We start from the raw sequence: 24,978 nt of genomic DNA on the forward strand, positions 1-24,978 counted from the left end.
GAAGTACAGTGCCTGCACTCTGAAGGAGGGGTGTTAATGTTGCAGTTTAAAAACTGTAGTGTAAAGCACCCTTCTGGCAAGACAGTGATGGAGTGAATGATGGTGAAAGTTTTTCTTTTTCGGGCCACCCTGCCTTGGTGGGAATCGGCCAGTGTGATAATAATAAAAAAAAGTCTGTTAAGTATACCTGGCAAAGTGTATGGTAGAGTTATTATTGAAAGAATTAAGAGTAAGACGGAGAATAGGATAGCAGATGAACAAGGAGGCTTTAGGAAAGGTAGGGGGTGTGTGGACCAGGTGTTTACAGTGAAACATATAAGGCTAAAGAGGTCTTTGTGGCATTTATGGATTTGGAAAAGGCGTATGACAGGGTGGATAGGGGGGCAATGTGGCAGATGTTGCAGGTGTATGGTGTAGGAGGTAGGTTACTGAAAGCAGTGAAGAGTTTTTACGAGGATAGTGAGGCTCAAGTTAGAGTATGTGTGATGTCACCGTGGTTGTTTAATATACAGTGGACCCCCGCATACCGGACGCATCGCATACCGTACAATCCGCATACCGGATGCTTTGATCGCAAAAATTTTGCCTCGCATACCGCCCAAAAATCCGCTCACCGCCCTTCGTCCGAGACGCGTCCAATGTGCGGCCTGAGCCACGCTCACATGTTCCGCCGGTGGCATTGTTTACCAGCCAGCCTCCGCGGTAACATCCAAGCATACAATCGGAACATTTCGTATTATTACAGTGTTTTTGGTGATTTTTTCTGGAAAATAAGTGACCATGGGCCCCAAGAAAGCTTCTAGTGCCAACCCTACAGCAATAAGGGTGAGAATTACTATGGAGATGAAGAAAAAGATCATTGATAAGTATGAAAGTGGAGTGCGTGTCTCCGAGCTGGCCAGGTTGTATAATAAACCCCAATCAACCATCGCTACTATTGGTGGTACAGCTGCTGCTGTACCACCGTCAGCTGCTGCTGCTGTACCACCGTCAGCTGCTGCTGTAGTACCGTCTGCTGCTGCTGTAGCATCGTCTGCTGCTGCTGCTGTAGCATCGTCTGCTGCTGCTGCTGTAGCATCGTCTGCTGCTGCTGCTGTAGCATCGTCTGCTGCTGCTGCTGTAGCATCGTCTGCTGCTGCTGCTGTAGCATCGTCTGCTGCTGATGCTGCAGCATCGTCTGCTGCTGCTGCTGTAGCATCGTCTGCTGCTGCTGCTGTAGCATCGTCTGCTGCTGCTGCTGTAGCATCGTCTGCTGCTGCTGCTGTAGCATCGTCTGCTGCTGCTGCTGCTGCTGTAGCATCGTCTGCTGCTGCTGCTGTAGCATCGTCTGCTGCTGCTGCTGTAGCATCGTCTGCTGCTGCTGCTGTAGCATCGTCTGCTGCTGCTGCTGTAGCATCGTCTGCTGCTGCTGCTGTAGCATCGTCTGCTGCTGCTGCTGTAGCATCGTCTGCTGCTGCTGCTGTAGCATCGTCTGCTGCTGCTGCTGTAGCATCGTCTGCTGCTGCTGCTGTAGCATCGTCTGCTGCTGCTGCTGTAGCATCGTCTGCTGCTGCTGCTGTAGCATCGTCTGCTGCTGCTGCTGTAGCATAGTCTGCTGCTGCTGCTGCTGTAGCATAGTCTGCTGCTGCTGCTGTAGCATCGTCTGCTGCTGCTGCTGTAGCATCGTCTGCTGCTGCTGTAGCATCGTCTGCTGCTGCTGTAGCATCGTCTGCTGCTGCTGTAGCATCGTCTGCTGCTGCTGTAGCATCGTCTGCTGCTGCTGTAGCATCGTCTGTTGCTGCTGTACCACCGTCAGCTGCTGCTGCTGCTGTAGCACCGTTGTTGGTGTGGCTTATTGAGAATACCAAGAAACAATTAACCCCAGAGGATTTGCCACCCAGGATAACCCAAAAAAGTCAGTGTCATCGAAGACTGTCTAACTTATTTCCATTGGGGTCCTTAATCTTGTCTCCCAGGATGCAACCCACACCAGTCGACTAACACCCAGGTGAACAGGGAAAATGCCTGGAACTAGTGCTCATATTGGTGAATTTAGAGCCAGCAAAGGTTGGTTTGAGAGATTTAAGAATCGTAGTGGCATACACAGTGTGATAAGGCCTGTTCTGGAAGAAAATACCTAACAGGACCTACAGTACTCAGGAGGAAAAGGCACTCCCAGGACACAGTGTCTCATCAGTCATTGCTGCATCTTCAATAAAGGTAAGTGTCATTTATTCTTCATTTAGTAGAGTAGTACATGCACAATATATATTGTGCATGTACTACTCTACTATTGTGCATGTATCCTTCTCTTTGTGTGTAGGAAAATGTATATTTCATGTGGTAAAAATTTTTTTCATACTTTTGGGTGTCTTGCACGGATTAATTTGATTTCCATTATTTCTTATGGGGAAAATTCATTCGCATACCGAACATTTCGCATAACAACCAGCCCTCTTGCACGGATTAAGGTCGCTATGCGGGGGTCCACTGTATTTATAGATGGGGTTGTAAGAGAAGTAAACGAGGGTCTTGGCAAAAGGCGTGGAGTTAAAAGATAAAGAATCACACACAAAGTGGGAGTTGTCACAGCTGCTCTTTGCTGATGACACTGTGCTCTTGGGAGATTCTGAAGAGAAGTTGCAGAGATTGGTGGATGAATTTGGTAGGGTGTGCAAAAGAAGAAAATTGAAAGTGAATACAGGAAAGAGTAAGGTTATGAGGATAACAAAAAGATTAGGTGATGAAAGATTGGATATCAGATTGGAGGGAGAGAGTATGGAGGAGGTGAATGTATTCAGATATTTGGGAGTGGACATGTCAGCGGATGGGTCTATGAAAGATGAGGTGAATCATAGAATTGATGAGGGGAAAAGGGTGAGTGGTGCACTTAGGAGTCTGTGGAGACAAAGAACTTTGTCCATGGAGGCAAAGAGGGGAATGTATGAGAGTATAGTTTTACCAATGCTCTTATATGGGTGTGAAGCATGGGTGATGAATGTTGTTGATGATGTTTGGAAGTTAGGAGGAGGTGCGGGATTACCAAAACTGTTGTCCAGAGGGCTGAGGAAGGGTTGTTGAGGTGGTTCGGACATGTGGAGAGAATGGAGCGAAACAGAATAACTTCAAGAGTGTATCAGTCTGTAGTGGAAGGAAGGCAGGGTAGGGGTCGGCCTAGGAAAGGTTGGAGGGAGGGGGTAAAGGAGGTTTTGTGTGCGAGGGTCTTGGACTTCCAGCTGGCATGCGTGAGCGTGTTTGATAGGAGTGAATGGAGACAAATGGTTTTTAATACTTGACGTGTTGTTGGAGTGTGAGCAAAGTAACATTTATGAAAGGGTTCAGGGAAACCGGCAGGCCGGACTTGAGTCCTGGAGATGGGAAGTACAGTGCCTGCACTCTGAAGGAGGGGTGTTAATGTTGCAGTTTAAAAACTGTAGTGTAAAGCACCCTTCTGGAAAGACAGTGATGGAGTGAATGATGGTGAAAGTTTTTCTTTTTCGGGCCACCCTGCCTTGGTGGGAATCGGTCAGTGTGATAATAAAAAATAAACTCTTTCATTCTATCAAATGAGACCGACAAAATGAGAATACAACCATAACAACCATACAAAAATATACAGCTAAGCGGCCACTAATGGCTGGGAAGTGAACTCCGCTATTTATGGTCTGATTACTTTCATTTTTGGTGTATGTGAAGAAGTATCTTTCCATCATACATTGCCCAAGTTTCAATAAGATAACCCATCAAACAAGTGAGAAAATAATAATAATAATAATAATGTTGAAGGATAAGCTATGGCAGGAAAAGAGGGACTATAAATGTATTAATTCAAGGATTATGTGGAGTAAAATAAAGATTGGATGTGAAAAGTGGGTTATAATAAGCGTGTATGCACCTGGAGAAGAGAGAAGTGTAGAGGAGAGAGAGAGATTTTGGGAAATGTTGAGTGAATGCGTGGGGAGTTTTGAATCAAGTGTGAGAGTAATGGTGGTTGGGGATTTCAATGCTGAAGTGGGTAAAAATGTTATCGAGGGAGTAGTAGGTAAATTTGGGGTGCCAGGGGTAAATGTAAATGGGGAGCCTTTAATTGAGCTATGTGTAGAAAGAAATTTCGTAATAAGTAATACATATTTTATGAAAAAGAGGATAAATAAATATACAAGGTATGATGTAGCACGTAATGAAAGTAGTTTATTAGATTATGTATTGGTGGATAAAAGGTTGATGGGTAGGCTCCAGGATGTACATGTTTATAGAGGGGCAACTGATATATCGGATCATTATTTAGTTGTAGCTACAGTTAGAGTAAGAGGTAGATGGGAAAAGAGGAAGGTGGCAACAACAAGTAAGAGGGAGGTGAAAGTGTATAAACTAAGGGAGGAGGAAGTTCGGGTGAGATGTAAGCGACTAATGGCAGAAAGGTGGGCTAGTGCAAAGATGAGTAGTGGGGGGGTTGAAGAGGGTTGGAATAGTTTTAAAAATGCAGTATTAGAATGTGGGGCAGAAGTTTGTGGTTATAGGAGGGTGGGGGCAGGAGGAAAGAGGAGTGATTGGTGGAATGATGAAGTAAAGGGTGTGATAAAAGAGAAAAAGGTAGCTTATGAGAGGTTTTTACAAAGCAGAAGTGTTATAAGAAGAGCAGAGTATATGGAGAGTAAAAGAAAGGTAAAGAGAGTGGTGAGAGAATGCAAAAGGAGAGCAGATGATAGAGTGGGAGAGGCACTGTCAAGAAATTTTAATGAAAATAAGAAAAAATTTTGGAGTGAGTTAAACAAGTTAAGAAAGCCTAGGGAAAATATGGATTTGTCAGTTAAAAACAGAGTAGGGGAGTTAGTAGATGGGGAGATGGAGGTATTGGGTAGATGGCGAGAATATTTTGAGGAACTTTTAAATGTTAAGGAAGAAACAGAGGCAGTAATTTCATGCACTGGTCAGGGAGGTATACCATCTTTTAGGAGTGAAGAAGAGCAGAATGTAAGTGTGGGGGAGGTACGTGAGGCATTACGTAAAATGAAAGGGGGTAAAGCAGCTGGAACTGATGGGATCATGACAGAAATGTTAAAAGCAGGGGGGGATATAGTGTTGGAGTGGTTGGTACTTTTGTTTAATAAATGTATGAAAGAGGGGAAGGTACCTAGGGATTGGCGGAGAGCATGTATAGTCCCTTTATATAAAGGGAAAGGGGACAAAAGAGACTGTAAAAATTATAGAGGAATAAGCTTACTGAGTATACCAGGAAAAGTGGATGGTAGGGTTATAATTGAAAGAATTAGAGGTAAGACAGAATGTAGGATTGCGGATGAGCAAGGAGGTTTCAGAGTGGGTAGGGGATGTGTAGATCAGGTGTTTACATTGAAGCATATATGTGAACAGTATTTAGATAAAGATAGAGAAGTTTTTATTGCATTTATGGATTTAGAAAAGGCATATGATAGAGTGGATAGAGGAGCAATGTGGCAGATGTTGCAAGTATATGGAATAGGTGGTAAGTTATTAAATGCTGTAAAGAGTTTTTATGAGGATAGTGAGGCTCAGGTTAGGGTGTGTAGAAGAGAGGGAGACTACTTCCCGGTAAAAGTAGGTCTTAGACAGGGATGTGTAATGTCACCATGGTTGTTTAATATATTTATAGATGGGGTTGTAAAGGAAGTAAATGCTAGGGTGTTTGGGAGAGGGGTGGGATTAAATTATGGGGAATCAAATTCAAAATGGGAATTGACACAGTTACTTTTTGCTGATGATACTGTGCTTATGGGAGATTCTAAAGAAAAATTGCAAAGGTTAGTGGATGAGTTTGGGAATGTGTGTAAAGGTAGAAAGTTGAAAGTGAACATAGAAAAGAGTAAGGTGATGAGGGTGTCAAATGATTTAGATAAAGAAAAATTGGATATCAAATTGGGGAGGAGGAGTATGGAAGAAGTGAGTGTTTTCAGATACTTGGGAGTTGACGTGTCGGCGGATGGATTTATGAAGGATGAGGTTAATCATAGAATTGATGAGGGAAAAAAGGTGAGTGGTGCGTTGAGGTATATGTGGAGTCAAAAAACGTTATCTATGGAGGCAAAGAAGGGAATGTATGAAAGTATAGTAGTACCAACACTCTTATATGGGTGTGAAGCTTGGGTGGTAAATGCAGCAGCGAGGAGACGGTTGGAGGCAGTGGAGATGTCCTGTTTAAGGGCAATGTGTGGTGTAAATATTATGCAGAAAATTCGGAGTGTGGAAATTAGGAGAAGGTGTGGAGTTAATAAAAGTATTAGTCAGAGGGCAGAAGAGGGGTTGTTGAGGTGGTTTGGTCATTTAGAGAGAATGGATCAAAGTAGAATGACATGGAAAGCATATAAATCTATAGGGGAAGGAAGGCGGGGTAGGGGTCGTCCTCGAAAGGGTTGGAGAGAGGGGGTAAAGGAGGTTTTGTGGGCAAGGGGCTTGGACTTCCAGCAAGCGTGCGTGAGCGTGTTAGATAGGAGTGAATGGAGACGAATGGTACTTGGGACCTGACGATCTGTTGGAGTGTGAGCAGGGTAATATTTAGTGAAGGGATTCAGGGAAACCGGTTATTTTCATATAGTCGGACTTGAGTCCTGGAAATGGGAAGTACAATGCCTGCACTTTAAAGGAAAGGTTTGGGATATTGGCAGTTTAGAGGGATATGTTGTATATCTTTATATGTGTATGCTTCTAGACTGTTGTATTCTGAGCACCTCTGCAAAAACAGTGATAATGTGCGAGTGTGGTGAAAGTGTTGAATGATGATGAAAGTATTTTCTTTTTGGGGATTTTCTTTCTTTTTTGGGTCACCCTGCCTCGGTGGGAGACGGCCGACTTGTTGAAAAAAGAAAAAAAAAAAAAAAAAAAAAAAAATAATAATAATAATAATAATAATAATCTTTATTTACTACACATACATGTACAAGGTATACAGGCCTAGCTGACATCAGTGACATCCAACTATATAGAAAGCCGCTTGTTATGCAGAGTATTTCAAGAAAATTAGGTCAGTGTCCCAGGATAACACCCACACCAGTCGACTAACACCCAGGTACCCATTTACTGATGTGTAAACATAGACAACAGGTGTAAAGAAACATGCCTAATGCGTCTACCCTGGCTGGGAATCGAATATTTACCAAAAATCATATATGGCTAACCCAAGCCAGGTACTAAAAATAAGCCATGTTGACTTTTTGGGTTATCCTAGGTTCTCTACACATATGCTGCTATGTGTGATAATCTATAGTGAAAATGACTTTTTTGTTTCAGGTTTATGGTGGAGTACAAGTGTATATCACAGTTAGCCCTGTACTACACTCTGTTTTCTCTAATATAAACCACCAAGACAGGGATAGGAGAATGGTATTTGTATACCATATCCTCTTCATACCTCCGTCGAACTGCTCGGTGTTATGCCAAATATTATTCATTCTGGAGTATTTAACAAGTTTTATGTTATTTATACTGTTTCTTATGTCATATTAGATAAACTGTGATAGGCAAATAAGCTACAGTGTTGATATTAGCGCAATAATAAAGCATATTCTCCTGCTTCACAAGACTGAGCTCATGGCAACCGACAGTGGCTTCAAAGCCACCTTATCTTTAATGGATAATGTACTGTGTAGGTACTTTACATAATGAGAAGCTTTTCTTTTATTCATTGGAACCATGGCTAGGGCTAAAAGTAAATAGGTTAAAACAATAAATGGAGAAAAAGAAATTGGAATGACTTATGCAGCAAGTAGCGCCACCAAACAGTACCAGCAGGTTGGTGTTTCGACCCTGGAAATTATGCTCACCAAAATAATGCCGAATAACTGAAGGAACCGAATAACTGATAGCCGGATTTGTGATGGCGGACCTGTACTTTTTATTGCGTAACCAATCAAAATCATCTCCATTTCTGTAACATGTCTTCCATTCTATAAAATGAGACCAGGAAAACTAGAATACAACCATAAATAGCATACAAAAATACATTGCGAAGTTGTCGTTTTAAAGCAAAAACACGGTCGGAGTTTTTTTTCTCATTATGCACTGTGTGCTGCAGGATTTTTTTTATACTGTGCACACTGACCACACAGATCCATTCTTTCATATGTAGGCCTACCAGCTTTCTCTCGCTAGATTTGAAGGCACTAGAATTTATGCACACAAGTACGGCACCAACCCTGGCGTGCAAGCCGTACAAGTACGGCACCAGCCCTGAAAGGGTTAAGGGGTACATATAAGCTGAAAAATTGAAACCCCAACAAGTGTTCATTTGTGACGAAACAGGCCTGTTCTGGAATAAAATGCCAAACAGGACCTACATTACTCAGGAGGAAAAGGACTTACTACCTAAAGTCCTTATGGAAGGGGGTTCCCCTTCCAAACAATAATACACCTCTATCCTCTCCCCTCCTCCCATCTCATCACTCATCATTAAATCTTCAATATAGGCAAGTGTCATTTATTCATGTACTTATTCTTCATGTACTTATTCTTCATGTACTTATTCTTCATGTACTTATTCTTCATGTACTTATTCTTCATGTACTTATTCTTCATGTACTTATTCTTCATGTACTTATTCTTCATGTACTTATTCTTCATGTACTTATTCTTCATGTACTTATTCTTCATGTACTTATTCTTCATGTACTTATTCTTCATGTACTTATTCTTCATGTACTTATTCTTCATGTACTTATTCTTCATGTACTTATTCTTCATGTACTTATTCTTCATGTACTTATTCTTCATGTACTTATTCTTCATGTACTTATTCTTCATGTACTTATTCTTCATGTACTTATTCTTCATGTACTTATTCTTCATGTACTTATTCTTCATGTACTTATTCTTCATGTACTTATTCTTCATGTACTTATTCTTCATGTACTTATTCTTCATGTACTTATTCTTCATGTACTTATTCTTCATGTACTTATTCTTCATGTACTTATTCTTCATGTACTTATTCTTCATGTACTTATTCTTCATGTACTTATTCTTCATGTACTTATTCTTCATGTACTTATTCTTCATGTACTTATTCTTCATGTACTTATTCTTCATGTACTTATTCTTCATGTACTTATTCTTCATGTACTTATTCTTCATGTACTTATTCTTCATGTACTTATTCTTCATGTATTTATTCTTCATGTATTTATTCTTCATGTATTTATTCTTCATGTATTTATTCTTCATGTATTTATTCATGTCTCATTGTTTTCTGTGTAGGAAAATGTATATTTGATGAGAAAAAAATAATTTTTTTTTAATACTTTTGGGTGTCTGAAATGGATTAATTGGATTTTCATTATTCCTTATGGGGAAAATTAAATTGGATAACGAAAAAATTGGTTAAGGACAAGCTCTCTGGAACAGATTAAAGTCGTTACCCGAGGGTCCATTGTATAATATATTCTGGGAAGGTACAGTGGGCTTTCCCTTTTTGTTGGGCTCTGTTTTCATGAATTTCAGTTATTGCCGACTTTTTTTCCAAAAAAATTCTGGCTCAGTTTTTGTTACTTCCCTCCGTTCTTGTTGGTGGCATGGTACCTGTCCGAGTGTCGTGCACACAGTCTCCCACACAAGCATTCTGAGGCAGTGTTGCTTTGTTTCTCAGTGAGTGAGCATTATCCTGCGAGGTCATAGGAAATATTTCGTAATAATTCATTGTTTACTGCATTTGTTTTTTCTGTGTGACTGCTAAATAAGCCACCATGAGCCCAAAGAAAGCTGCTAGTGCAAGCCGGTTGATAAAGATAGAATTCAAGAAAAAATTCATAGCAAAGTACTGAAGTGGAGGAGGAAGAGAGAGGAATGTGCCTTCTTCAGTGATTCACCGATTCTATGATATGTACGATACTAAAGCAGCAGGAATCAATAAAAGCTATAGCACCAGCCAGCAATAAAGTGTAGCATTAACAGTGTAGCAAGTAAGTTAAGCAAATTAAGCGACATAAAAACGATGAAAAAAAAAAAAACTAACTCCAATGGTATTGGAGGTATATAGGGCCACTGACAAACATACGCCACCCTGCCTATCTTCCACTACCCTAAACCAATGCCAGCATCTCCAAGGTACATTAAGTGTAAATCTTTCTTATTTATAAATTACGTACATTGTTTGTGTGAAGGGTGTTGGTGGCTTCTGCTGTCGTATCCACTACCACTAATATGTACAGCTTATGTTCTCAGTGGCCCTTACAAACCCAACAGCAACAACAGGACCACCACTCCTCACGTAAAGACATTTTATTCATTCTAGAGAATATATCATGTTTCTATGTTATTAATATTTTTATTATGTCATATTAGATGAATTGCAATAGATAAACAAGCTGTGGAATATAGTTATTCTCTATAAAATGTATTTTTTGTTTATACTTTTGGGTGTCTGTAATGGATTAATTGGATTTACATTATATCTTATGGAGAATACGTTTTCAGTTTTTGTGAATTTCACATTTCGTCAGATTCTCTGGTCAGATTCTCTGGTCAGATTCTCTGGTCAGATTCTCTGGTCAGATTCTCTGGTCAGATTCTCTGGTCAGATTCTCTGGTCAGATTCTCTGGTCAGATTCTCTGGTCAGATTCTCTGGTCAGATTCTCTGGTCAGATTCTCTGGTCAGATTCTCTGGTCAGATTCTCTGGTCAGATTCTCTGGTCAGATTCTCTGGTCAGATTCTCTGGTCAGATTCTCTGGTCAGATTCTCTGGTCAGATTCTCTGGTCAGATTCTCTGGTCAGATTCTCTGGTCAGATTCTCTGGTCAGATTCTCTGGTCTCAAACCTACACATTACCAAAACTTACTGGAAGAGAGACATGGGAAGGTATGCAAAAAACCCAGTGAAAAGTAAGGGCACCATAGACACACTAGGAGAACAGCGTCAACATCTGCAGTTCACAATTATTCAACTTGCTACCAGCAGATATCAGAATACCAAAACAAGTGCAGAAGTCTTCAAGAAAAAAACTGAATCACTACCTCTGCCAAGTGCCAGATCAACTAGGCTGTGATAGATGTGGGGCAGTGGGCTGCCACTAGCAGTACCCAATTGAATAGGCAATCAACAGGGCACCTGACAGGGCTGGGCTGTGAGCTTCAAAAGTCCATCAACTGAAAAGCCAGGCCAAAGACTGGGCTGTAAGGGTCAAAAATCCATCAACAGGGAAGCCAGGCTAAAAACTGGGTTGTGTGGGGTCAAAAATACATCAACAGGGAAGTCAGGCCAAAGACTGGGCTGTGAGGGTAGAAAATCCCTTGAAACTGGTCATATATATAAACAAGAAAATGAGTGCTAATTATAAGCCTTATAGTCATTTGGTATTAAAATATAGACGGTAAAAGCTCCTATGAAACTCTTGTGTGGAGAAATGAAATTAGTCTGGAAATGTGATGGAAGGGTTAAACAGGAATTGCTAAAAATCTGACACCCCAAGTACGAATCAGGTCACAGAGATATAACTGCATATACTGTACATTAATATTAATTTAGAGAGAAAATTAAAGAAAAACATTAAAAGATAAATAACTGGTTGTACTGAAGTAGACAGTTGATTTTTTTTTTTTCCAACAAGTCGGCCGTCTCCCACCGAGGCAGGGTGACCCAAAAACGAAAAAGTCCCCAAAAAGAAAATACTTTCATCATCATTCAACACTTTCACCACACTCGCACATTATCACTGTTTTTGCAGAGGTGCTCAGAATACACAGTTTAGAAGCATACACATATAAAGATACACAACACATCCCTCCAAACTGCCAATATCCCAAACCCCTCCTTTAAAGTGCTGGCATTGTACTTCCCATTTCCAGGACTCAAGTCCGACTATATGAAAATAACCGGTTTCCCTGAATCCCTTCACTAAATATTACCCTGCTCACACTCCAACAGATCGTCAGGTCCCAAGTACCATTCGTCTCCATTCACTCCTATCTAACACGCTCACGCACGCTTGCTGGAAGTCCAAGCCCCTTGCCCACAAAACCTCCTTTACCCCCTCTCTCCAACCCATTCGAGGACGACCCCTACCCCGCCTTCCTTCCCCTATAGATTTATATGCTTTCCATGTCATTCTACTTTGATCCATTCTCTCTAAATGACCAAACCACCTCAACAACCCCTCTTCAGCCCTCTGACTAATACTTTTATTAACTCCACACCATTTCCTAATTTCCACACTCCGAATTTTCTGCATAATATTTACACCACACATTGCCCTTAAACAGGACATCTCCACTGCCTCCAACCGTCTCCTCGCTGCTGCATTTACCACCCAAGCTTCACACCCATAAAAGAGTGTTGGCACTACTATACTTTCATACATTCCCTTTTTTGCCTCCATAGATAACGTTTTTTGACTCCACATATACCTCAACGCACCACTCACCTTTTTTCCCTCATCAATTCTATGATTAACCTCATCCTTCATAAATCCATCCGCCGACACGTCAACTCCCAAGTATCTGAAAACATTCACTTCTTCCATACTCCTCCTCCCCAATTTGATATCCAATTTTTCTTTATCTAAATCATTTGACACCCTCATCACCTTACTCTTTTCTATGTTCACTTTCAACTTTCTACCTCTACACACGTTCCCAAACTCGTCCACTAACCTTTGCAATTTTTCTTTAGAATCTCCCATAAGCACAGTATCATCAGCAAAAAGTAACTGTCAATTCCCATTTTGAATTTGATTCCCCAAAATTTAATCCCACTCCTCTCCCGAACACCCTAGCATTTACTTCCTTTACAACCCCATCTATAAATATATTAAACAACCATGGTGACATGCACATCCCTGTCTAAGACCTACTTTTACCAGGAAGTAGTCTCCCTCTCTTCTACACACCCTAACCTGAGCCTCACTATCCTCATAAAAACTCTTTACAGCATTTAATAACTTACCACCTATTCCATATAGTACTTGCAACATCTGCCACATTGCTCCTCTATCCACTCTATCATATGCCTTTTCTAAATCCATAAATGCAATAAAAACTTCCCTACCTTTATCTAAATACTGTTCACATATATTCTTCAATATAAACACTATCTACACATCCCCTACCCACTCTGAAACCTCCTTGCTCATCCGCAATCCTACATTCTGTCTTACCTCTAATTCTTTCAATTATAACCCTACCGTACACTTTTCCTGGTATACTCAGTAAACCTAGTAAACTTCATACCATCACAAAATAAGCACATATGAGAAAGATGTGCTATCCTATAGTCACCAGTTTCTACAAATTTATATGCAAGTAATGTACAAAGAACTACCGTACTTTACCTAATCTAAATCGCCTGCTTTGAGATGCATTTGCACAGGTATAAATGCATATCTTTCTTTCTTTCAACACACCGGCCGTATCCCACCGAGGCGGGGTGGCCCAAAAGGAAAAACGAAAGTTTCTCCTTTTACATTTAGTAATATATACAGGAGAAGAGGTTACTAGCCCCTTGCTCCCGGCATTTTAGTTGCCTCTTACAACACGCATGGCTTACGGAGGAAGAATTCTGTTCCACTTCCCCATGGAGATAAGAGGAAATAAACAAGAATAAGAACTAGAAAGAAAATAGAAGAAAACCCAGAGGGGTGTGTATATATGTGCTTGTACATGTATGTGTAGTGTGACCTAAGTGTAAGTAGAAGTAGCAAGACGTACCTGAAATCTTGCATGTTCATGAGACAGAAAAAAGGACACCAGCAATCCTACCATCATGTAAAACAATTACAGGCTTTCGTTTTACACTCACTTGGCAGGACGGTAGTACCTCCCTGGGCGGTTGCTGTCTACCAACCTACTACCTATAATAAATGCATATGTTTAGAGTATATAGGTAGTAGGTTGGTAGACAGCAACCACCAAAGGAGGTACTACTGTCCTGCCAAGTGAGTAAAATGGAAGCCAGTAATGGTTTTACATGATGGTAGGATTGCTGGAGTCTCTTTCTTTTTTTTTGTCACAATCAAGATTTCAGATACATCTTGCTACTTCTGCTTTACACTTAGTTCACACTACACTTGCATATACAAGTATATATATACACATTGCTCTGGGTTTTCTTCTATTTTCTTACTACTCCTTGTTCTTGTATATTTCCTCTTATCTCTATGGGAAAGTAAAACAGATTTCTTCCTCCATAAGCCATGCGTGTCGTAAAAATGCCAGGAGCAAGGGGCTAGTAACCCCTTCTCCTGTATACATTACTAAAATTAAAGAGAGAAACTTTTGTTTTTCTTTTTGGGCCACCCTGCTTTGGAGGTATACAACCAGTGCATTGAAAGAAAAGTTTAGAGAGAACTCTGAACTGTTATGGCAGCACATTCTGGCAAGACAGTAGTTGAATGAGTGACAGTGATAGCATTTTCTTCATCAGGTCATCCTACTTTGGTGGGAGATAGCTAGTTATAAAAAAAAAAAAAAAAAAAAAAAAAGTGATTAATGATTAATACATTAAGTTGGAGAGAAACTTACCGTTATGTGATTGTAGATGTTCTGTGTCCAGCCATGCATGTCAACAAGTCTGTAGATTGCTGCAAGTTTACATCGGAGCAACTTTTCTCCCTTTGCAAAGTTAAGACTCTCCATACCACGGATGTCGTTAATAGGAATAACACTTTGACTACCTGCAGTAAAGATACAGATTGATAATTTAAAACAATGCCCTCGCGTTCATGCCTGCTGGTGCACACCCAAAGTTAAATACAGGTTGGCCATCACTAAGCCGGCTATCAGTAATACAGCACTAATTTCAGGTAGCATGATTTCAAATTTCTCAGCCTCCTCCTATCTTGCACCAATCGAGCCCACAGAAGTCACTACGATTATTAAGTCACTTAAAAATAAATCGGAAAATCTGGCTCAAATATCTCTATCATTGTACAAACAAATGCAACATGTTCTCTCACCTATTTCATTACTCTTTAACAAATCACTAGAAACCAACACTACTCAAGATAGCCAGGGTAACACCAATACACAAAGGTCACCATGTAAACAACTACAGGCCAATTTCAAACTTACCATTGCTATCCAAAATCTTGGAGAAACTTATGCACATGAGATTATATTCCTTTATAAGTACAAAGCATCTTCAACCCCTGCCAGTTTCACTTCAGAAAAAGCAAAAGCATAAATGACACAATTGTAAAAATGCTAGACCTGCTGTACACTGCACTTGAAAAAAATGAATTTCCATTAGGACTCTATCGACCTAAGGAAAGCATTTGATACAGCAGACCACAGCATCCTACTCCACAAACTTGAGCATTATGGCATACAAGGACATGCACTTACATACTTCAAATCCTACCTAAGTAACAGGCAGCAATATTAAGGACACAGCCTCATCAACAATACCACTGGATACTGGAGTACCACAGGGAAGTGCCCTTGGTCCCCTGCTCTTCCTCTTATACATCAATGATTTACCTAATGTTTCACAACACCTTAAGCCTATTCTCTTTGCTGATGATACGACATGTCATCTCCCACCCTAATCTTGCCTCACTTAACACTATTGTTAATGAAGAACTAGTAAAAATATTGACATGGATGACTGCTAATAAACTTACACTTAATACTGTCAAAACCTTCTACATTCTGTTTGGGAACAGAACAGGTGCTGCCCAAATGAACATAACAATTGACAACATTCCTATTGCTAGACATAATCAGGGCAAATTCCTGGGCCTGCACCTCAACAGCAACCTGAAATTCAACACACATGTCCAACAAATAAAAAAAGCATTCCAAACAGTTGGGATCCTCTCCAAGATACGTTACTACGTACCACAATCAGCCTTACTCACACTATACTATTCACTCATCTATCCCTACCTCACCTATGCTATTTGTGCATGGGAATCAACAGCAGCAACTCGCCTAAAGCTAATAATAATCCAACAAAGCCGCAGTAAGAATTATCACACAATCCAATGCAAGACAGCACACACACCCCACTCTTCAAAGACCTAAATCTACTCCCCGTACAGAACATTCACACCTACTATTGTGCAACCTACATTTACAGAACCATAAACTCTAATTTTAACCCTGAACTAAAACAATTTCTTGATAGCTGTAACAGGACCCATAGACACGACACCAGACAAGAATCTCTATGACATTCCCCATGTCCAGCTAAACCTCTCCAAAAATTCAATGTTACACAAAAAGGCCTAAAATCTGGAACTCCCTGCCTGAAAACTACAACTGCAGACTTGACCACCATTTTCAAAATTACTGTTAAAAAACATCTCGTCTCCCTAACACACCCCATCATCAGCTAACCAAATGAAAACCACCCAATTCTCTTTTTTGTATCATGAACACATTCAAAACAATATAGACTTACCCTCATTATCTGTAATTCCCCCATAATTTACACCTACACCCACCCAAATGGCTGTAAACAAAACTCCTAATATAGGTATTGCCAATTAAATCTTAAGTTAGTCCTATTAACCCGTAAACGGTCCAAACGTATATACAGTGGACCCCCGCTTAACGATCACCTCCCAATGCAATCAATTATATAAGTGTATTGATGTAAGTGCGTTTGTACGTGTATGTTTGGGGGTCTGAAATGGGCTAATCTACTTCACAATATTCCTTATGGGAACAAATTCGGTCAGTACTGGCACCTGAACATACTTCTGGAATGAAAAAATATCATTAACCGGGGGTCCACTGTATACGTTTTTTCAACATTTGAAAGTATGTAAAAAAAGTATATCTACTTTTTGTTTTTCTACATTTGAAAATGTGTAAAAAAACTTTGATCTACTTTTTTTTTGTTATATTTGAAAATATGTAAAAAAAACTTAGATCTACTTTTGTAGCACTACACATGTGAACATAGATCTGCTTGGACCATTTATGGGTTAAATCTAAAGTTAATCCTAAGTTTGTCTAAGGTACTTTTCCAGTATGGCTTTAAGAGAAACAATGCATCATGCCAAGACAAATCGAATCCCATTATTAAATCTACCATTTGTGATATATTACGATTTGCATTACCTAACTATTTTAACCCTTTCAGGGTTTTCGACGTACTAGTATGGCTTATGCACCAGGGTTATTGAAGTACTAGAATGCCTAAATTCTAGCGCCTCTCAAATCTAGTGAGAGAAGCCTGGTAGGCTCACATATGAAAGAATGGGTCTATGTGGTCAGTGTGTGCAGTATAAAAAAAAATCCTGCAGTACACAGTGCATAATGAGAGGAAAAAAAAAAAACTGACAGTGTTTTTGGATTAAAACAGCGACTTTGCACTGTATTTTCATATTGTATTTATGGTTGTATTCTAGTTTTCCTGGTCTCATTTTATAGAATGGAAGACATATTACAGAAATTGAGATGATTTTGATTGGTTTCACAATGAAAAGTACCTTGAAATTGAGCTCAAAGTAGCAGAAAAGTTCGATTTTTACCGAAGTTCAAAAGTAAACAAATCATGCCAAGCGTCCAATACGTGTCAACTGGCGAGTCTAATATTCTTTCACAAGTGTGCTGATATTATTTATACCATTTCTACACTAATGCAGTAGTCTGCATAATGGTAAATCTTCTATTTTTTGTAAAAATAAAAATTCAAAATGAAAAGCAAAAGAAATATAAGAGAGGCCTGGAGACATGACTAACGAACAGAGAACTTGTTATTTTAGTGCCAGGAATGTCTGTCTTGTTTATTCTGGACCCTATTTGGAAATTGGCATCTTCTGAAATTTGTGTGAAATTGGCAAAATTGCCAATTTCACACAATTTCACAAATAATAACCTAATAATAACCCAACAAAAAGCCGCAGTAAGAATAATCACTAAACCCCATCCCTGGCAACACCCCCCCCCACTCTTCATAGATCTAAACTTACTCCCTGTTCAGAACATCCACACTTACAACTGTGTAATCTACATCTACAGAACCTTAAATTTCAATATTAACCTTGACCTAAAATGCTTTCTTGATAGTTGTGACAGGACCCGCAGGCATAACACCAGACACAAACATCTCTATAACATTCCCCATGTCCGACTAAACCTTTACAAATATTCAATGTATGTCACAGGCCTTAAAATCTGGAACACCCTACCTGAAAACTCTAGAACTGCAGACACATTCATCACCTTCAAAACTACCATTAGAAAACATCTTATCTCCCTGATACACCCAGTCAACTAACTACATGAAAACCACCTGGTGGTTCAAACTTACACTCACTCACTCACCCATTTGACTATAAACACAGAAATATGAATCAATCTTAAAATAATGAATCCTAACTAGTCATAAGTTTGCCTGTGATACTCCAATATAGAAGCTATGTATTGTGCCAAAACAAAAGCATTCACATTGCTAAATTCACAAACTAGTATTTAGTCACTTAACCATAATACCAACTTACTCCATAATTTGTAATAATTTAGTGTTAAGAATTAATCTAAGTCTGCCCGAAATGCCTAGCCATGCTAGGTGTCCTAGTGGCCCCCTCTGTATTAGTATTTTATTACATGTAAACCACACAATAACCAAAATCTGTAAACCCCGGATTGTAATCCTTATAGAGAATAAACTTGATTGATTGATTGAACTACACATGCTCTCTGCCAATCCCTAAGTACCTTCCCCTCTTTCATACATTTATTAAACAAAAATACCAACCACTCCAACACAATATACCCCCCTGCTTTTAACATTTCTGTCATGATCCCATCAGTTCCTTCTGCTATACCCCCTTCCATTCTACGTAATGCCTCGTGCATCTCCCCCACACTCGCATCCTGCTCTTCTTCACTTCTAAAAGATGTTATACCTCCCTGACCAATGCATGAAATTACCGCCTCCCTTTCATCATCGACATTTAAAAAATCCTCAAAATATTCCTGCCATCTACCCAATACCTCCAGCTCCCCATCTACTAACTCCCCTACTCTGTTTTAACTGACAAATCCATTCGTTCCTGAGGCTCTTAACTTGTTTACTTCACTCTAAATTTTTTTTCTTATTTTCAGCAAAGTTTCTTGACAGTGCCTCTCCCACTATTTGCTCTCCTGCACCCTCTTCACAATTCTTTTACTCTCCATGTAACACTTATAACACTTCTGCTTCGTAAAACCCTCTCATAAGTTACCTTTTTCTCTTTTATCACACCCTTTACTTCATCATTCCAGCAATCACTCCTCTTTCCTCCTGCACTCATTCTATAGCCACAAACTTCTGCCCCACATTCTAATACTGCATTTTCAAAACTATTCTAACCCTCTTCAGCCCTGACCCCCTCCCACTACTCATACTTGCACTAGCCCACCTTTCTGCCACTAGTTGCTTGTATCTCACCCTAACTTCCTCCTCCCTTAGTTTATACACTTTCACCTCCCTCTTACTTCTTGTTGCCACCTTCCTCTTTTCCCATCTACCTCTTACTCTAACTGTAGCTACAACTAAATAATGATCCAATATATCAGTTGCCCCTCTATAAACATGTACATCCTGAAGCCTAACCATCAACCTTTTATCCACCAATACATAATCTAACAAACTACTTTCATTACATGCTATATCATATCTTGTATACTTAACCCTTTGAGGGTCGACAGGCCCTCTCCGAAACTCGTTCTCAGGGTCGGCCAAATTTAAAAAAAAAAAAATTATTTTTTCTTATGAAAAGATAGAGAATCTTTTCCCGATCATAAAGACACCAAAAGTTTGAAATTTGATAGAAAACTTACGGAATTATGCTCTCGCAAAGTTAGCGGTCTCGGCGATGTTTACGCATCGGCGATTTTGCCCACTTTGAGCCCCATTTTCGGCCAATTTCACTGTACTAGTCGACAAAAAACATGAATATTTCGCTAGAACTCCATTTTTTCTATCGAATGGGTGCAAGAAACCACTCATTTATGAAATTCAACTATCCAGTACAGTGGTCAGAAAGTAGCAATTTTGCCAATTTCACACAAATTTCAAAAGATGCCAATTTCGGAATAGGGTCCAGAATAAACAAGAAAGACATTCCTGGCACTAAAATGACATTTCCTCTAGTCATTATTCACGTCTCAAGGCCCCTCTTATATTCTTTTGCTTTCCACTTTGAATTTTTATTTTCACAAAAAATATAAGATTTACTGTTATGCAGACTACTTCATTAGTGTAAAAAATGGTATAAATATTATTGGTGCACTTGTGAAAGAATATTAGACTCACCAGTTGACGTGTATTGCACGCTTGGCACGATTTGTTTACTTTTGAAGTTTGGTAAAAATCGAACATTTCTGCTACTTTGAGCTCAATTTCAAGGCACCTTTCTTTGTAAAACCAGTCAAAATCATCTCTATTTCTGTAATATGTCTTCCATTCTATAAAATGAGACCAAGAAAACTAGAATACAACAATAAATACCATACGAAAATACACTGCAAAGTCGCTGATTTATTAAAAAAAAAATGGTCAAAGTTTTTTTTTTCTCATTATGCAGGATTTTTTTTAGACTCTGCACACTGACCACATAGACCCATTCTTTCATATGAAGGCCTACCAGCTTTCTCCCACTAGATTTGAGGCCGCTAGAATTTATGAGTACTAGTACGTCAAAAACCCCTACGCGTAAGACGTACTAGTACGACGAAAACCCTCAAAGGGTTAATTATCCTCTTTCATAAAATATGTATTACTTATTACCAAACCTCTTTCTACACATAGCTCAATTAAAGGCTCCCCATTTTCATTTACCACTGGCACCCCAAATTTACATACTACTCCCTCTACAACATTTTTACCTAGCATTGAAATCACCAAGTTCTCTCACACTTGGTTCAAAACCCCCCACGCACTCACTCAACGTTTCCTAAAATCTCTCTCCTCTACACTTCTCTCTTCTCCAGGTGCATAAACACTTACTACAACCCGCTTTTCACATCCAATCCTAATTTTACTCCACATAATCCTTGAATTTTAGTAGGTTGGTAGACAGCAGCCGCCCAGGGAGATACTACCGTCCTGCCGAGTGTGAAACGAAAGCCTGTAATTGTTTTACATGATGGTAGGATTGCTGGTGTCTTTTGTCTGTCTCATAAATATGCAAGATTACAGGTACGTCCTGCTACTTCTTCTTACACTTAGGTCACACTACATATACATGTACAAGCATATATACACACACCCCTCTGGGTTTTCTTCTATTTTCTTTTTAGTTCTTGTTCCAGTTTATTTCCTCTTACCTCCATGGGGAAGTGGAACAGAATTCTTCCTCTGTAAGCTACGCGTGTTGTAAGAGACAACTAAAATGCCAGGAGCAAGGGGCTAGTAACCCCTTCTCCTGTATATATTACTAAATTTAAAAGGATAAACTTTTGTTTTTCCTTTTGGGCCAACCCGCCTCGGTGGGATACGGCTGGTGTGTTGAAAGAAAGAAAATCCTTGAATTTATACATTTATATTCCCTCTTTTCCTGCTATAACTTATCCTTCAACATTATTGCTACTACTCCATTAGCTTTAACACTATTTGAAACCCCTAACATAATCCCATATATTTCTCCCCACTGAAACTCTCCCACCCCCTTCAGCTTTGTTCACTTCAAGCCAGGACATCCAGCTTCTCATTCATAACATCCACAATCATCTCTCTCTTCTCATTCGCACAACATCCATGCACATTCAAGGACACCACTTTGACAGTTTTCTTCTTTTCCTTTTTAGTAGGCTACACAGGAAAAGAGGTTACTAGCCCATTGTTCCCGGGATTTTAGCCGACTCACAATATGCATGGTTTACGGAGAAAAGATTCTTATTCCACTTCCCCATGGAAGGAATGGAGGAATGTGGATACAAAATATAATCAACATACTCTAAGATACAGTAATGACAAGTTAGATGAAGAATAAAAAAACCACCCAAGGGTTGCAAGAGAGAAAAGGATGAAAATAGGTTGACAATACCGAAACTATTCAACCTGCTACCTGCAGATACCGTAAAATTTGTTGGGGCAGGTGCACAAGTTTCAAGAGGAAACCTGATCACTTCCTCTGCCAAGTGTAAGATCAACCAGGATGTGGGGCAGCAAGATACAACAGCAACAGCATGGATGACTTGTCATTCAACAGAAAAGCCTTGCTCTAGTACAGTCCAGACTGGGTTGGATAAACTTTTGAAACTGGTCACAGGTATATCACTGAGGTGGCATATACGAAAGCAAAGCACTCCAATGAAAGAAAAAATACAGAACTAATTCAGTACAAAGGTAGCGACCAAGTGTTACAGCAAATGTATGAATTTCAATTCATGACAGAAGCATTGGGGATGGAGATGTAAGATAGAGATTTAAGAATTGTAACTCAAAAAAAAAAAAAAAAAAAAAAAATTACTGTACATAAATTATATACAATACTGCCATGATACATTATGTCAATAGACAAATAAATTTATGAAGTCTTATGACTTACTTCTGAACATGTTCACTCGTGAACAAGGGATTCCCATCATCTCTGAAATGTTTTGGATGGCTTGGTAACCTGAGTAACCTTCTGTGAGCTGAGTCTCTACTATCTTCTCCAATTCCTCACGGAAAATAGTTGAATTCATGATGGCTTCCACACGTTTCCGACGTTCCATTTCCTGCAACGAGTTGCATTGCGTTTCTACTCTTCCACATAAGGAATTATACCAATTTATATACTTATTTCCTGTCCAAAATTTGCTAAGCTTTAGAAAGCTGTTTGGAGATCATAGAGTAAATCAGATGTTCAATTTGTGGAGAAAAGAAAGGCAATTGTTACTGTTAAAGGTGGGACTGACAGGTACGCGAGGCATTTCAATGATTTTTTAGGGTATGCATAGATGAAGTTACAATAAAGTGAATATCGGAGTGTTTGGGTATACTGTGAACTTTTAACAATATAGAATGTGATTATGAAAATAATATGTAAAAGAAGAAAGTTTAAAGCAAACAAGGAATGAACATATTGATTAAAATAAGTACTGTATGGGAAGATAATAGTAGAGGTCAAACTATTAAGTTACATTTGTCAGGGAAAATCATCTGACAGGTCTTAGGTACACAATGATGCAGTGGCATGCATAAGGGCAGTGGTGTCTGAAGTGACTTTTGAATGTGGGGTAGTCATTGGCCCTAGGATGGGCAATGGCAGCAGCAAGTGCTGGCTTACTAGTGCTGGACTTTATGGTCTGTCAGAATGGAAGTAAGATTAGAGAAAGTATATGTATTAAGATAATGTGTTTGGGAGGTGATGTATCAGCAGATGAATATACAATACAATATGAGGTAAATCAAAGAATAAACATGAACAAACATGCATTACAGTTGGAGGAAATAAAGGTTGGCAAAGGATCCCAAAGTGAGACAGGTGTTAAAGATGAACAGTAGTAGTACTGACTTGTATGAGAATCTCATGAATACTGAAGCAGGGTGTGGTGCAAGGAATGAAGAAATTAACATGTGGCAATATGAAATACTGTATTGTATACAATTCAGAAGGGTGGCCTTACTGTTTTGTACAAGGCCAACACTGTTAAAGTACCATCACACCAGGCTCCACTCTGAACAGAGAGAAGTGAGCTTCTACACAACAAAAACAGTAAACAGCAGCTACACTCTTGACAGTACTCTTCTCCAGAACATCACTTCATCTGACATAATTTACTCCTGGGTTGACTAGTCTGGAACACGTTCATACAGCATAATGACAACAAAAAGTCAGTTGACCAAACGAAATGGCCGGCCCACAAATGGCTTCAGCTTCATCTTGTTTCCTATTCGTATAGCTCATAACATTAAAAAAGGCTTCAAAATGAGCTGATGTAGGTAACAGCTCTTACATTGAAAATGAAGTTAGGGACCTTAACCTAACTTTGTAAAACCGTGTAAAGTGTAAAGAGAGAAAGCAAGAAAGAGAAAGTGAAAAAAAGTGAGAGAAAGAAATGAGAAAAAGAGAGAAGAAAAAGACAATCTCAAGCTATGACAGTTTTTTGACTACCATTCACTACTTTTTGACTGTCAACATGGCTTCAGGAAAGGTTACTCTGCTACTGATCTGTTGTTAAACCTCTCCACTAAATGGCATCAATCACTGGATGAATCCAAAGTCAGCTGTGTGGTAGCACTGGACATTGCTGGTGCTTTTGACCGAATGTGGCACCAGGGTCTCTTGGCAAAAATGCAAGCAGCAGGAGTTGCAGGCTCTACACTGTCTCAAGTGATTACCTTCATGGTAGATCTCTAAGGGTAGTTCTCAATGGAACACAATCAGCAAGACATCCTATTGGGGGAAGTGCTCCACAAGGAAGTGTGCTGGGACCATTATTATGGAATGTCTACTTCAATGACCGCCATCTCATCCTAGAATCCCATGCATATGCAATGACTCTACTCTGACATTCACTTATCCAAGAGAAGAAACGCCAGCTGCTCTAAGCTACATCAAACCAGCTACGAGCTATATCAGCTTGGGGAAACAGATGGCAAGTAACATTTGCACCTGAGAAAATGCAAATGATGGTCTCTAGGCACCATGATGGTAATGCTGGTGCACTAGTAAGTATGAATGGGAGGTTGTTGGTACCTAGGGAAGAAGTTGATATCTTTGGGGTGAAATCTGACTCCAAACTGGCCATAAAGAACCACCTTGTAAATCTTCCAAACAAGGCAGCCAGGAAGCTTACAGCACTTTGCCATATCTCGCATCTACTTGACAGTAGGGGTTGTAAGATTCTGTACGAGGCACACGTATGCTCACACTGAGTATGCTCCACATTCTTGGTTTGCCTCCCCCCCCCTTCATCTAGCAAGACATCACGTCTCCCACATGGACCCATCCTGGACAGAGCTGTCATTTCAGAAGAGCCTTCAACACAGGAGGGATGTGGGTGGCCTTACTGTTATGTACAAGGCCAACATTGTCTAAGTACCACACTTGGCTCCACTTCGAGGACAGTGAGAAGCAAGCTTCTATACCACAAGACAGGCAGAAAGCAGCAAA

The 24,978-nt window shown here is 39.8% G+C and overlaps 1 protein-coding gene across 2 annotated transcripts in view; it reads right to left on the reverse strand.

The window, feature by feature from the left end:
- Positions 1-24,978, reverse strand: part of LOC128687518 (protein hu-li tai shao) — a gene marked incomplete at its 3' end in the record, with an annotated part of 303,546 nt that overhangs the window by 42,935 nt on the left and 235,633 nt on the right. For both annotated transcript variants that reach the window (XM_070100411.1, XM_070100458.1), the window contains 2 exon segments: positions 14,459-14,610; positions 22,426-22,597. In XM_070100411.1, coding sequence (XP_069956512.1) covers positions 14,459-14,610; positions 22,426-22,597 — 324 coding nt within the window.

This window comes from Cherax quadricarinatus, chromosome 1, assembly GCF_038502225.1.
Source record: "Cherax quadricarinatus isolate ZL_2023a chromosome 1, ASM3850222v1, whole genome shotgun sequence".
NCBI lineage: Eukaryota > Metazoa > Arthropoda > Malacostraca > Decapoda > Parastacidae > Cherax > Cherax quadricarinatus.